General features: G+C 42.9%; 1 protein-coding gene across 2 annotated transcripts in view; it reads left to right on the top strand.

Moving 5' to 3' along the window:
• Positions 1-16313, top strand: part of pcxa (pyruvate carboxylase a) — a 188635-nt gene that overhangs the window by 166874 nt on the left and 5448 nt on the right. For both annotated transcript variants that reach the window (XM_072661594.1, XM_072661595.1), the window contains exons 17-18: positions 6975-7219; positions 13652-13831. In XM_072661594.1, the coding sequence (XP_072517695.1) occupies positions 6975-7219; positions 13652-13831 (425 nt within the window). The remainder of the gene's footprint in view (positions 1-6974; positions 7220-13651; positions 13832-16313) is intronic.

The raw sequence follows: 16313 nt of genomic DNA on the forward strand, positions 1-16313 counted from the left end.
TTACAGATAAAAATAATATATATATATATATATATATATATATATATATATATATATTATGGCATTGTGTGGAAATTCCTGTTCATATACTTTTTCATACTATATATACTGTATCTATATATATATATATATATATATATATATATATATATATATATATATACTGTATTTTCATCTCCTCCTGAATTCTTTTGATGGGGTTTTAGAAGGTGATTGACTTTTAATGTATAAAGAGTTAAAGATTCTAATGGTGGAACTGAAAACCTTCCATTACCATCACTAGATTTCATTACCATCAAAAGTTTCCACTAGTTGCACTAGTTCATCTAACCGGCTTCCCCCAGCACACAGTGTGTCTCTACAACACTGCCGAAACACACAGCGCAAATCATAGCAGTCACACACTCGCTCATTTAAGAGCCATTTGCTTGTTTATAGAATTTGAAAGATAAAAAAAAAGGCAAAAAAAAGTTTGCTGTGCCCTTTTCTCTCAGGGTCGAATCTACCAGCTGGAGAAGTTATTCTCCATCTGGAATTTTACGTTTCACCTTAAATTGTGCAAAAGATACGGCTTTCTCCATGTAACTGAGACACTGTTTTAATGTGGTTGTAGATTTAATGTTATAAGAAGAAACCTATCTTTAGAAATGACATTTCAAAGGATTTTAAATCAGTCAGAACCACTGAATACATGAATCAAAGTTAATTAAAACTTTTAATAAAAGAACTGCTATATTAATAATACTAGTCAATATAATATTAATCAGCTCATTTGCTCAGTCACTCTACAGATGGTGTACAGCCGAGATGCTGAGTCGCATTGTAGAACTTCAACTCTGCTTGGAGCAAAAAAGCTTATACAACTGCCATAGACAGGACTCGTTTGCAAAAGGGTTAATCAGTTGATGGTGTTTTATTATTTTATGGGAGCAGAAAAAGTCGGAAAGTCTGGGTTAGGAAAGAGGCCAGAAGAAGTAGCAAAGGATTGATGTAATTTATTTTTTGCTCGTGAAATGAATCCTCCTATTTGAAGAATCATATATATATGTGCGTGTGCGTGTGCGTGTGTGTCATCCTGGTTATTAACACTGACCTGTACATCTGGACTATGACTATGGACTATAGACTATGATTTGGATCCTGTATGAATCTGCCAGTCACATTCTTGTGGTTTGCAAAGGACTGAGAAGGTGAGCAGTAGAGTAAGCAGTAGATGTTTTTTGCCTTCGACTGCTACTGTACAACTTCTCCCCCACTGTCCCCCAACCCTGCCCTCTCTCATCTTTATTGCTTGTGTCTGATTCACACGTTCCTTTGAATATGAAGGTGAACCACCCAACCTGCCTCTGCATTGGCCAGCTGTGGTGTTTTCCTGAAGGGAGCATCCTCCCCATCTCCACCTCCCGAGTGCCTCGGCCTGTATCTTTCCCAGCAGCGTGTCGTGGGCGTGTGACTTCGGCAGTGAGAATCACATCAGAGCACTTGGCGCGATGAGGAGGCGTTCGCCGCTTTGTTGATTCGGATTTGTTTATCCCCGCCAGATTCCTTCCCGCGGCCCTATCTTCAGTTTCCGCTCCTGGTGATGTTGCCTAGGTAATTGAATTGTTGGGAGGCTGTCAGTTTACCCGAGCAAATGTTGCTGTCAGCACTCTCCCTGCTGCATGACGATTTAGCGCCTGGCTGCCGCCTGTGCCACGCAGCATTCATCGCCGGCTTAAGATTCCAGATTAAGGACTTTTCTAGGCCATGTGTAACAGGCACATTCAGAGGTGTCACATGTGTGGCCCACCCACTTTGCGTTAGGTCCTGTGGTGTGAGAATACTAAAAAAGATGAGGCCCTGTATGTGAGGCATTCTCATACACTTGACAGTAGAAGAAGCACAGTTTCACAGCTAGAACAAAAAGACCCTGCAGCGGCAATACAGTTTAAGGGCCCGAATGAACAATCCGCGGTACAATAGCCAGAGCAGCATAATAATAGCTGCAGTCAAGTGAAGTTATAATGAATGTAGCAGCTGAAAAGGTGAGTGTGTGTGTGTGTGTGTGTGTGTGTGTGTGTGTGTGTGTGTGTGTGTGTGTGTGTGTGTGTGTGTGTGTGTTTCGATTAGCGGGTGTGTGCGCGGCACAGTCAGGGCTTTTCTGCCATTTGTATGATGTGAAGTTCTTCAGGGTATGAGCAGCTTTTAAATCTGGTGGTCGGTGTTTTGATGTAGCGGTAGCTCTTACGAGACCCGAGTGTTTGTAGCTTTGGGTGGTTTTACGTCTAACTTTTGTTGCCTTGAATTTATTGCAGCTGCTGTGTCTGCTTAGTTGATGGTAGCTCAGTTTCTTTCGGGGGGTTGTGTATTTCTCTGTATCCCTGAGATGGAGTTCTGTCCACCCTGCAGTGGTGACTGCAGTGTCACAAGTGAAGACACTCCCGACAATGCCACAGCAGATTTTTAAAAGTCTGTTTACTTGGCCCCTCGCTTTCTCAGGTGCTGCTGGAAGCAAAGATGCTATATTAAGCTTTTTTTTCATAACGATTCCAGTGCCTTCGCATCCTCCAGGGCGACAAATCCCAAGAAACCTGGAGCAGTCTCCATCGTGGGCCTCCTCAGTGCTGATTAGCACACAGCACTCTCCATTTTGCCCTGAAGTCAAAAGTGATTTTTATTGTTTTCCAAAAAATACAGGCCTAGACTGTCGTTAAAGGTGCCACTTGGCAAGCTCCACGACCTCACCTTTGTATGCACTGTTCTTCATGTTGTTGATTAGCCCAATTTCTATACAGCCTTGGGCTGAAGTACATGGTCTGGCAAGCTTGTGTTTTAGAAAGGGAGTAGTTTCCTTTTATTCCTTAACCCTCCCTCCACCCCCTCACGTCTGGACTGCCTTCTGTGCTGAAACTCTGTAACCAGGTGCAGGTGAAGCTGATCAGGCCCTGCTCCTGGACCTGGAAGCCAGCCTAATGAGGAAGATGTGGGTGGTACTGTTTAAGCCAGATTAGTTTATCCTTTACACATCAGTTGACTTAACTTTCTCTAGTTAGTGTAATTATTTGCTGCCCAACACTGTAAAATGGCATTTAAGCAAATTTATTCATCAGCCTTCAAGAAACGATTGCCTTACCAGTCATGAATACCCAGGTCCAGTCAGCTTTCAGACACATTTTTAAAGCCCTGTGTTCCTGCAGTGTACACCACATAATGTTGACCACTTTTTTTGTAGGGAAGGACTGTCACAAGTTGAATGATTGACAGTAAATGGAAACGACAGATTTTTATACAGTACTGCATGTCCTTTCAATCAGGCCTAGGTTAGCGGTTAGCTAAAGTTAGGAAGAAAAATCTAGAACCCATTGTAGTCTCAGTGTGCAGCATTTTCTGGCGCATCCCCTGGGCAATAACAGTACACTACATCCTGTTTTGTCTCCCAGTATGAACACATTACTTGTTCTGAAAGAGGCTAGTAGATTCAAAAAGTGCTCGATTTAAGATACAGGGGGTCTCTATTACACATGAACTCAAACAGGGCTTCTGTCGCAGAGGAAGCATTGGGTTAGGCATGCTTGTTTTTTTACAGAAAGCAAATTCTCTGGAAATACTGTTAGAAATAGACTATAGACATTTCAGATTCATTTCAGATTAAAGCTGTTGATGGTCACTTAAATGTTTGTGCCTGCCGTTGTAAATCTACTCCAGCTGTAGAGCTATAGTGATGGTCGCATGCGTTTACATACGCTCACATTTCACACTCGTTGGGCTGACCAACACACAGTACAAAAAGAAAGTCAAAGGAGCTCAGTGCACATCAGAGACGAATAATCATAGTATCTTAACAACTGCAGATTCAAAGGTCATCAAACATGCAGTTTACCCACAATGAGACATTTAACCCCAAAAATACTGTTCCAACGATTAAGCATGGTGGTGATGGCAACATCTGGTTTGCTGATGCTGAAGAAGGAGGACAGCCTCAGAATTCCTCAGCATGACCTCAAACCATCATCTAGACAGTTGAAATTTGGACACAATTGAATAACCATCCATTGAACTATCCATTGAAGTTGGCTGTGAAATGGATAAAGCAGGCCAATATGACTGTTGCTGAAAGCAATGAAATCCTCACAGAAAACTCAAAAAAATCTAGTAGAAAGTCTTCCCTGGACAGTAATGACCATGACTCTGGTAAATGCATATAACAGGCGAACGTGAAGCATTCGGAATGGCCTTTCCAAAGTCTTTTCCTCACCCCTTTCAAAAATATGTTGACTGTGCTTAAAAGTGGTCCATTATCCGGCCAGAATTCTGCTAGAAGCTTGTTGATAGCTGCCAAAAGCATCAGGTCAGTTAGAAGGCATTTGACCAAATACTGTATTTGAGGTGCTGTATGTCTTGTTTTGTGTGATGTATTTATTTAAATCACAGTCTAAACGGTTCAAAGAAATCACTAATTGAGTAATATTGCTATGACATTCGTGTCTAAGATGAGTGTATGAAAACGTCCACCCACAGCTGTATGAGGCTATAAAAAGCTGTGCTATAGTCAGTTAATCGCATATCATCAATGGTCACACAAGTAAATGCTGCAGAAGGCTGTTTGAGTAGCCATAGGCCCTTAGGTTTCTTTCAAAGGGAGCTCAGTGGTTGCTGAGTGGAATCGTTGTGCGGTGGACAGAGATGGAGTCTACCGAACTTCTGTGAAGACATAAGTCAGCTGCTCGGTACGTGTTGGGGACGAGGGCAGGAGCATGCCTGATTTCCCCTGAAGTTCTGCAGTGGAACAGAGTGCCCTTCTTCCCTCAGAACTGAGCTGAAAAAAATGTCCAGGTTCATGCATTGGGTCTCTCACTCGATATGTATTTAACTTTTTAGATTCCAGTTTAGTGTTGTTCATCTTTTTCCAACACTCTGCTTCCTCCACCAGCGCTCAGACACTCTTTTGATTCATATTGAGCTCTAGTAAAGGCGTTGAAGAGGTGGATGGTCTATTCATCACGCCAGGCTATGGGTATAAACCAGATTAGCATCCTGAACCGATTTCCTTGAACTTTTCCTTCTTTTTTTCCCCCCTTTCTCTTTCACTTTCTTTGACCTTGTCACTTTCTTATCTGCCTTTCTCTCATCTCTCCATCAAGCTCTCAGCATGTCTTTCTCCACTTGCATTCTCTCTCTCACTCACTCTCTCTGTCTGGGCTCTCTTTTTCTCTGCCTTTCTCACACAATACCAATTCATCATGGTTAAGGCAAAGGTGTGGGAGAGCTGTGTGTGTGTGTGTCCTGATGGACATATGCTGACAGTTGTCAGTGTTTATGGAGTGGTGGGACTCGCTTTAGAGCGCACTGACGTCAGTAGTGCCTACAGAGACCGTGGCTTCTGTGACAGTGGGTATGAGTGAGGGGAAATCGTGTTAGGGAGAGGTTTGGGAAAGTGAGAATAGAGCGTTATGCTGTGTCCCAGTTGTGTACTAAACCAATAAACCACTTAAGGCCATGCTTTACAGTGATTTTAATTGGTGCTGTTTATAAAACATTGGCAAAATGCATAAAAAGATGTAATGTGTAAAAACCAAATTCTGGAATTCAGTAACGTCATATTACGCCTCACTTGCTTGTAACCTAGCAACGGTCAGAATCCATTAAAAAGTAACGGGTACGTTTAAAACGATGCGTAATGAGCCTGACTGAAAGAAAGAACTTACACACCCGTGTCCTAACTGCAAGAGCCATGACCGAGCAGCAGCCGCAAACCCAAAATGATCCCACGACGAACCTCTCCAGCTGCAGGTGCAGCACTGCACAGTACCGTTTTCGACGAGCGGCCCGTTTCTGCATTTGAAGTTCATAATCTCTGAAGTAGGAGGACCCCCAACCCACCAATGGTTAGGCCTGCCAAGCAATATCAATTTGTGGCTTTATTTTAGTGGTTTGGTATATACTATATGTTCAATGTGACTAGTGGAACTGTGTGTTCTCTGGAATGATGGATGGTGCTCCATCCAATACTTTTGGGATGAGGCGGGGTGTGGTGATCATCCAACATCCTGACCTCACTAATGCTCTCGTCGCTGAATGCAATGCAATCCTCAAAGCAATTCTCCAAAATCAAGTAGAAAGCCTCCCTTGGACAGTAGAGACAGTTACTCGGATGAAACCGTGAGTGAGCGGGTGTCCCAATACTTGTGTCCATATAGTACATGGGCTCGTTTTACCATAATCTGGAGTTTGAGAACTCCATTATGCTTTTTTCTCCATTACCAGTTAAAGCAGGAGAATTGGAGTCCATGCTTTTGAGATCACACAAAGCTGTGATTTTAATTTTTCAGATTTTAGCAGAATGCTTATTCTACCCATATTCTGCTGTAGACTCCTACACTACTGCAAATGACATTTCTGCTCTGATGGCTAGATTACAGCTGTGATGTGTTCTTTCGTGCTCTGTTTTTCTAGTATGTACCTTACAGCATTATTGTTCGTATAGTTAGTAATTAGGACACAACATGACAGTGTCAGGGTGTTTTCTGCCACATGTAATTGTATAGGAGGGTCTGTTTGGTGCCTTTGTTTGAGTCTTTGGAGCTCGATTGTGATCATAGTGCTGAGTAATTAGGGAGGGTGAGTGGGTTAAACATGCATGTAAACTGTTGCGAGTGAAGCGCCTCGTTGATTGATTAATTGACTACTGCTGGTAAGTGATGGCACTGTGAGAGGCAGGAAGCAATCTGTGCCCTGCCATCCCAACCCACCCAACCCCCTCCCCCCACCCCCCGCCTCTGCACTCACACACTCCTGATTAAACACTCCCGAAGATTTAAGCATTGCATGCTTGATTAGGAGTTACTGACAGTAAAGTATTCGACGGCTTCTGATTGTTAATAATTGCATATCAGCCCCACACAGGAATTTGTTTTGTTTCCTTTGGCATTTCTAGTAACTTAATGCACTAAAAATGTTTTTTTTTGTCCCTGGTCCCTTCTCTTCCCCTTTCTTAGGTCTCTCTCTGGAGAAGGTGTTCGACTACAGTGAGTACTGGGAAGTGACCCGCGGCCTCTATGCGCCATTTGACTGCACGGCCACCATGAAGTCTGGCAACGCTGACGTCTACGAGAATGAAATCCCGGGCGGCCAGTACACCAACCTGCACTTCCAGGCTCACAGCATGGGCCTGGGCAACAAGTTTAAGGAGGTGAAGAAGGCCTATGTCGAGGCCAACAAACTGCTGGGAGACCTAATCAAAGTGAGTGGCCGACATGCATAACTGAGTCAGTTGTAGAACAGTAGTGCTTATTCAAGTCAGTTATGTTAAATGTCATTTACTTAACTCCCATATTATGTTGATATTGGCATTAATTCCTCATTGTTTGAGGCCTCAAAGACCCCAGTCATGTTACTGTGAACATAATCTGGAATAGTCATTTTAAAATGAATGTTTTTTCATATTCTTTTTTTTTGGTGTATTTAAAGCCCAGTGGATAGAAAACTGAGTGAGGGAGGGGGAAAAAAAACAAAGCACATGAAAACCCATATACTTGTTGTAGTCTCTTAGACCCCAAACAGAAGTATAATTTTCTGTAGAGAACTTTTGGAACTATTCCAGGGGTGCTCTGGAAGATCCATATGATACACACAGTAATTGTGACTGATTGTGATGTACTTCAGAAAGCACTGGGGGTGATATGGCCTGTATTGTATCAAAATAACTACATCCTTTCCTTTAGTGCTGCTTCAGAAGCTCCACCCCCACAAATTCATGCATGCAAATTGCCAGTGTAACAACGCTGGGCTTGTGGACCAAAGGATAGCAAATCCAAACATGTAATCTAAAACACAACGTCTAGACACGGCTCCAAAAACACACTGCCTACCAGCCTTGCAGAATATTAGTACTGCAGTGTTGGCGTGTGGATGAGGCCGCTAACTCCACATTACCAATGTTGGACAAGGAGGAGGAGGAGGTTGGCCGGCGTGCTAACACTGCATTATCGATGTAGAATATTGCCGGCATTCTAACACTGCAGTACCGATGTTCGACAAAGCCGTCTGCTGGTATTCTTCCATTGCAGTAGCAATGTTGGACGAGGCTGGCGCTCTAACACTGCAGTAGCGATGTTGGACGAGGCCGTCTCTAACACTCTAACACCATTATTTACCAGTAAAATTCAAGTTTCTGAAGTGCTCTTATTATAATGACAACATATACAGCTCAACCTTCTATTAATGTGGATAGTAAAATAATAAAGAAAACTAAAATAAACTAAACAAACCTCTGTGTAGGTCAAGCTCACTCTAACATTGCTTGCTCCACTCTCAGCTGCCTCCATTTTCTACACTATTTTCTGGTTTAACCAAACATAAGACATATTGGCTCATTTTACTGCTCTTAGAGTGTTACTTACTGAGCATAGTTCTCTTTTACACCCTTTTATACGATGTGGCTTGTTATTGACAAGTGACAATGAATGCATTTATGTTGTTTACTAAGACAATGTTAGTGTCCTTGCTTAGAGAAGAGGGCCATGAAGTGCCATTTTCTAGAAATGATAACAGTGCATTAACATCCCTTAGACTTAGTTTAACACCTGTAGGGGTTTTATATTTACGGTGGTTGGTTTCACTGTTGAAATACAGCTTTGGTTGGAGAAAATGCAGCTGTTGCCTGCTCTTGTGTGCTGTCTGCTACCGAGCGTTCTTCACAAGCCTCAGACACATAAAAGGTAGAACAGCTAGCACCCCCTTGTGACCAGGCAGAGCAGCTAGCACCCCCTTGCGACCACAGTATATACACCTAAGAGTTGAATTGACTGAATGTAATGTCCGTGAGAAGTATGGCCATTGAGCTGTGAAGAATGGAACTGCATTCTCTGGAAAGATGACCGTGCTCCATCCAGTAGTTTTGAGATAAGTTGAGTAGTTGGGGATCATATATCTTATATCTTATATCAGAAAATCAAGGAAAAGTTGGTTGAAAGTTAGTTTCCACCATGTAGGCCCTTTAAGAACATTTCTGTTTATCTCTCACTTGAAAGTTTAGGCGGTTTTGGAGACAGATGTGTCACGACAGAGCCGCTGTGCAGTGGATTCAAGTAGGTGGACAAGCTGCTGGTGTCGTGATCGCAGAAGTGTCGGTTTCGTTTGAGGCCTGCGTCAAGTGCCACCAAAAACACGCCATGTCAGCGGCAGCTGTTTGATTTCAGCAATACCTTTTCAGAGCACACATGCTGTAATTAAGTCACATGACTCTCGTGTGATCTATTCGCATATGCGGCTCTGGCTCTATAGTGTAATAGGATTTAATTATCACCTACTGTTCTGACAGACATCTCGCTCAGCTCTTTCCAATTCACGCGTACGTTCTCGCGATCGCGAGAGCCATGGACCCAAGAGCTCATCTGTGACTTCAAGACTTTAATTGGCCTCCGACTTTCTCTGGCTTCTTCTCCTCTCTATATATTCATCACTCTGCTGTTGCAGCCCTTCTCTCTGTGGCAAAAAAAATAGTAAATAGCATACACACACAGAGGAGGGGGGTAATTCTGGTTCGTCTGGCCCAGACACAGATCAAATGGGCCCTTTTAGTGAAGCTTATCTGCTTGGCCGCACCCCCCCCCCCCTTCTCCCTCCCAAATCAATGGCATCTGTGAGCGCATGGTCTCGCCTTGCTGCTTTTCATTTCCCACGGCTTAATTAAATGATCAGAGATAGGTGACGCTCTGTTGTGCTTCCTTCTCCGTTTCCCCTCCCCGTTTATATTGTCAACATCAGAGGCTGAGCGGCGCAGGCAAGCGAGAGGCGCAGTGTTTGGATGCTAGCCTCTATGCTAACGCCAGTTTTCATCAACATGATTTCCATCCTCTTTGGTTCCTCATTTTAGCTCATCCACTGTTGTGGTGGGAACAGTGAATATGATCTACTCTCGATGATGCGTCTCTGCCCCACCAGCTGCCAGAGAGCCGTGGGACCACACAGTGCGAGAAGTGGTGGGTCGTGAGAAAGCTGCCTTTGTAGTGTAGTGAGTGTATGTAGCAAGTTTGGTCATGGTGTTTGCTGCACTACCTGCCACACAAATACTCAAAATATAGGCTGCTCTACTGCTGTGCTTCTGGTGTAAAACCAGCATGCTCTAGCCTATTCAACCAACAGTGGCTAGACTAAAGGGATAGTCTGTACGTTCTGTGGATTTGGGGTTTTAGAGACCTCTGTGGTGAGAATGTGTAATTGCCCCAAGCATGCTGAATGTAGTGTGCAATGTGGTGCGGTCTCCCTTCAGAGCGAAAGAATCTGATCATTGCAAGTTTATATTCATTCAGCCAGTGGAGAAGTGCAGAGTGGAGTATTCAGAGAGAGCTCGGTCAAAACCTGGTGAAGGAAATGTCGGCAGAAGATGTAAGAGAATGAAATACAGTTGTCATTCTTATCCGAATAATAATTGTATTTAGGTTCTAAGCCGTTTAAATGCAGAAAAATCTGTCACTGTACAGAAAATAAATATGTATGTCCACAATAGGGAAATTTTATCTGAAGGCAAAACCACCTTTAAATTTGAATGCAGGTTAATGTAAATACATTGCAGTGAAAAACTGTATTCTGTGTTTTTAAGAATATTGTTTTGTTAATTCATGATGAAATACTGTACAATGTAGGGAGTATTTATGTCCAGACATTCCAAATGTAGAAAACTAAAAATGGGGAAAATGGAGTCTGAATGCTTTTTTATCTCAGTATGGAAAGAAACAGCCACGTTCATTGAGCAACAGACAAAACACTGGCTATAGGAGTAAGGCTGGTTAGCATGAGTCCAGTAGGTAAATCGGGACTCCAAGTGGATAACCCTTGAAATGTTGATGTTTTTCAAACAACAGAGGCTCAGTTGCTACACATAATTCAACAGGGCTGCACTGTAACTGTAATCATAGCCTAGCTGCTTGTTTCCATAGCTAGTCATAAAAAAATAAAATGGCCAGTTTAGCATCAGGTTTAATCCTTTCAGCTCTCGCCTCCTTTCAAAAAGCCAGTGTTTATCCTGGTTTTAACAAGAATTCTGTTGTGCTCTAGTCAGTTCTCCTTCTCTGTTTCTTTGGTTTTTAAGTCTCTTTGGTTTGATAGTGGGTGAATGAGGAGGTGAGAACTGAGTTTGCTGTTCTGATATCTGCATGTTCGTTGTAGCTGCAGTGTTTCCGTTCTGTTTGTATCAGCACCATTAGCAATGCCGTGGTTGCTCAGGTAACCAGCAAAAGGTGCTGGATCCTCTTTCAGAGGCTGTGCATGTGAACATAAAGACGTGCGACGTGGCCAGAAAAACACCCGCAAAAACCTACCAGACCTCTCTGTTTTTAGAATAAATATATTAGAGGTTGCAGGAATGGTCTTAGAAGAACACGGATACCATTTATTATAATATTTTGTCCTCTTTTCACTGTTTCATAGACACAGACCTCTACTTTCCTGGCATGAAAATCTTTGGTGTAAACAAATCTTGAGCAGCAGTCAGACTGACGTCAACTTTTCTTTTCTTTTTAAGCTTCAAAATGTACCACTGCCTCTCTAGTCTGTAAAATCCATATAAGGGTCAAATACAGCTCCTTTTGAATTGGTTATGATGCTGCAACCATAAACAGGCTTACATCAGTTGCCTACATCAGTTTAACCCACCTGTTCACATCAACATGATTGAGAGCACAGTCTAAAATAGAGTAACAGAAGCGAGAGATCAAAAGCGAAAATGATCAGATGTGCTCTTCCTGCCAGACAAAGTATTTCGCATGAGACACTGCAGGACTCAGGCACAAAGAGAAATCATAACAGCAAAGTGCAAAATATGGAAGGCCTTGTGGGTTCAAGGCCACTTAATTTACCCATGGGACCCAAAATTAACAACATTAACCCTCTAAAGCCTGTGTTTAGTTGGTTATGTGCATGGCTGTATCCCAGGCTAATTCAGGATTGGTTTAAATAGACATGAAACACATGATAACAAACCGCAAGGAATCCAGTAACAGCCTTCGTAGTAGTTTTTTGTTTTTTTTTTGTTTTTTGTGGGGTGGGGTGGGGTGGTGGTGGGGGGGGGGAGGTTGTGGTTCTGTCCTCGTATCTCTAAGGGGGTTTAGTGAGTGATCAGGGCCAGTAGTATTCGAGAAGCATCCAAAAAAACAAACAGATCCTCTGTTTACTCCCAAGATAGGCAGCATCTTCTTTTCACAACCATTATTTAGGCTATTCCCAGTGTTTACTCTCTAAAACAGCCATGATGTGTTTGGGCCGTGTCTCGGGGCTGCAGGGAACTGATTTGCTCTCAGTTAAACACTGCCGTTGTAATTGCAGCTTAAACTGTATCACCTCGGCCTGTAAGATCCCATCACTAAATAAAGCCATGGTACAACATGCCAACAAAGAATTTATTGGTTACTGTACATTATCACAATTTTGGGAGTGGATTGAAGTACAATAAACCCTAGGAAGCTTTAGGGAGTAACAGAGTACTGTAGCACAACCTACTGATGCCTGTCTATCATATGAATGTCTAAAGAATTAGATCTGGATAAAAAATATGCAGCGGAAATGTATGTAGTATAGATAAAACTGTCAAATACCCATAGTGCATACTTAGAAACGGTGTGAGTGCGGTATCCTACAATGTTATGCTAACTTGCCAAACCTGTACTATTAAAATGAGCATATAGCATATAGTCTGTATCTTATAGTATTAGTGTGTAGTACGAAAACTAAGGGATGCAGCTTTAGTGTCTTTCCAGTTGCATGAGCAACTTCATCAACATGGCTATTGCGAAACCTCTGAATGATCTGCTCTATTCACACATGGGCTGACTAGGACATTGTCCCGAGTGCAAAGTCTAGGTAATGTCTGAGTAAGCCTGTGTGTGAATAGAGCAGGCCATATTACACTTATAATTTCATATTAATATTAACACTAATAGCCTGTTTCTGTCTTTTCACTTAGATCTTCATTTGAACTCAGACATTTTTGAACATTAAAATAAAAACTGACACCACCGTTAACAACCCCTCCACTCCTGTTTTAATTGTGTTGGTTTTCATTTTTATTTTTTTTTACTAATTTTACAAAACTGGTGATAAAGTTATAGTTTGTCCAGAAACCATTGTTGTCCATTCAGATCTGGAAACCTGTTTCTTAAACCACTGAAAAAACACTGCATTCCCACCTCACAGGACTAATTGATTTAACCCTTTTAAACTGGTGAAACGGACTGGCAGTATTAATCAATATTAATCAATTAGCTGTTAGCTAGCTATGTGTAGATGCCGTTGAGTACTGTAGAGTGCCGTAGTTTTACCTGGCTGCCGTTTGATTCAGTACCTCAGTGTATCTGACTGAGCAGATAGATGGACAGTAATCTGGGCTACATAAAGGTGTGGAGGTTGTAGCAGACAGTTAGCTGTTCTGTTAAACAGTCTAATACAGCAGAAAGGGGGAGACACCTTCTCACAGAGCTCACTCAAACATGTTGCGCCAAAAGACGATTGCACTTAAGGGTAGGGGAAGCCCAAAGCTTTCACAGATTCAGACACAGCAGTGTGCAATTAGCTGCCTGATTAAATGTAGGTACTTACACTTGGGTTGTTTTTTTTTGTACACTGAAGACCTCATGATTGAATGGTTGAAAATTGTAATCTCTTCCTCGTCTCTTTCCAGGTGACCCCATCCTCGAAGATTGTGGGAGACCTGGCGCAGTTCATGGTGCAGAACTCCCTCACCCGTGCCGAGGTGGAGGAGCGGGCTGACGAGCTCTCCTTTCCTCTGTCAGTGGTGGAGTTCCTGCAGGGCCACATCGGCATCCCGCATGGCGGCTTTCCTGAGCCCTTCAGGTCAAAGGTAAGCCCCTCTATGATCCCGGCCTCCTGCCTGCCATGAATTCTGAAATGAAGCAAAGCTTCTTATTCAGAACTATTAAGCCTGTCTTTAACCACTGTGCGCATTACCTCAGCAGAGAGAAGTGCTGAGGATAAGGAGCTCTGGTTGTGAGGGCAGTGGAGCTTTTTGTACAAGACATTTATTTTGATCTTTTTTTCATCTGTTCGTTTTGTATCTAAAAAATACAGCAGTGGAAAAAACGAGCAGCTGGGAATGAATAAGTCAGACCAAACTTATACATCCTTTAATACTCGTATCCTTTTGTAAGACCCATTACTAGAAATCCTGTTCTTCTTTAAGTGAAGGGGGGAGGAAAGCTTTTGTTTGCTAAATTGCTCTTTCTTAGGCTTTCACTCTTTATGCCTCCCTCTCTCTCCCCCTCTCCATTTCTCTCACATCCTATTGCTCATATTCCTTTTTATTTTCTCTCTCTGTTTTTTCACGCTTTCCCTTTCTTTCTCTGTCCGTCTCTCTACCCCCATTCTTTCCCTTTCTTTCTCTGTCCGTCCCTCTACCCCCATTCTTTCCCTTTCTTTCTCTGTCCGTCCCTCTACCCCCATTCTTTCTCTTTCTTTCTTTTTGTCCCTCTGTCCCCCTTCTCTTTCCATCACTCTGTCACACTTCTCTTTCTCTTTCTTTCTTTTCTGTCCCTCTGTCCCCCTTCTCTTTCCCTTTCTTTCTCTTTCTTTCCCTCCCTCTATCCCCCTTCTCTTTCTTTCTTTTTCTGTCCCTCTGTCCCCCTCCTCTTTCCCTTTCTTTCTCTTTATTTCCCTCCCTCTATCTCCCTTCTCTTTTCCTTTCTTTTTCTTTCTTTCCCTCCCTCTATCCCCCTTCTCTTCCCCTTTCTTTCTCTTTCTTTTCCTTCCTCTATCCTCCTTTTCTTTCCGTCACTCTATTCCTCTTCTCTTTCCGTCACTCTGTCCCTCTTCTCTTTCCGTCACTCTGTCCCTCTTCTCTTTCCGTCACTCTATCACTCTTCTCTTTCCCTTTTTTTCTCTTTCCGCCCCTTGACCCCTCTTCTCTTTCCATCACTCTATCCCCCTTCTCTTTTTCTTTCTGTCCCTTGACCCCTCTTTTCTTTCCCTCCCTCTGTCCCCTCCTTTTTCCTTTTTTTCTCTTTCTGTCCCTCTATCCCCCTTCTTTTTCCCTTTCTTTCTCTTTCCGTCCCTCGAACCCCTCTTTTCTTACACTCCCTCTATCACACTTCTCTTTTTCTTTCTTTCTCTTTCCGTCCCTCAACCCCTCTTCTTTCCCTCCCTCTATCCCCCTTCTTTTTTTCTTTCTGTCCCTTGACCCCTTTTTTCTTTTCCGTCACTCTATCCCCCTTCTCTTTAAGTCACTTTTAGCTCTCTTTCTTTCCCTTTTTTTTTACTTTTTTCTTCGCCTCCGTCTATCCCCCTTCTCTTTTTCTGTCTGTCTCCTCATCATCCTTCTTTCTTTTCTCTCTCTCTCTCTCTCTCTCTCTCTGTGTGTGTGTGTGTGTGTGTGTGTGTGTGTGTGTGTGTGTGTGTGTGTGTGTGTGTGTGTGTGTGTGTGAAGTTGTTTTGTTTAGAGCGTTCTCCGCCCTCTCATCTCTGTCTCTGGAGTGCCGTCACGCAGTCTTGTGCTTGTCAGTGAGACGTGTCAAAAAATCCCGTCCGCCCCAATTGCCATGCGCACCCCAATTACCCAGCAGCCTCTCCCGCGCAGGATCAATTGTTTCCCTGACAAATTTGTGTCTGGCGTCATTGGCAAACAATGCCTGTGTCTCTGTTGTGTGGTTGTGTGTGTGTGGACCATGCTGCCACTTGGTTAATTTATTTAGCACATTACTTCAAAATAAATAGGCCATCTGCTTAGCATGCTTCATAGATAACTAACGCCTTTTCTGTAGCATTGGCCCTGTTTTCCCCAATCTGTCTACAATGCTGAAATATTAGTACCACTCATCCACTATGCCAGTGTTTGCCTGTGGAACGTTCATTTGTTGTTCATTGTAGCCGCATTTCTTTGTTTTTTTACCCTCAAGATAGGTGTAAAGCTCTGCCCATATCAAATATTTAAGTTATCTCACACTTATAACCACTGGTAGTCACGGCGTGTCCTTGAGGACCTCAACCCAGCTTTTTCCACTGGCCTCTTAAACGGAAGGAAATGAAGCAGCAAGAGGAGATTAATTGGACTACAATCAGATAGAAATGTTTGCAGGTTTTTCATGAGAGGCTCTCGGGGAATTGTAAGCTCTCCACTCCAGCCACTCGTGTGTACGGAGGCTTTAAACTGTATTACAGAATGATTACAATGTTGCCGTTAATCCCCATCCCGCCTTCTCCTGAGGCACGAAACGGATCTCTGGATCTATCTCTGATGCAAGGATTTAAATATCTGACATTACTATGATTATCGTGATGCGATTAGTTTATACAGAGACCTTAGAAACAATACAGCACTCTTTACACTTTCA

The sequence above is a fragment of the Salminus brasiliensis genome, chromosome 18, assembly GCF_030463535.1.
Source record: "Salminus brasiliensis chromosome 18, fSalBra1.hap2, whole genome shotgun sequence".
Classification (NCBI taxonomy): domain Eukaryota; kingdom Metazoa; phylum Chordata; class Actinopteri; order Characiformes; family Bryconidae; genus Salminus; species Salminus brasiliensis.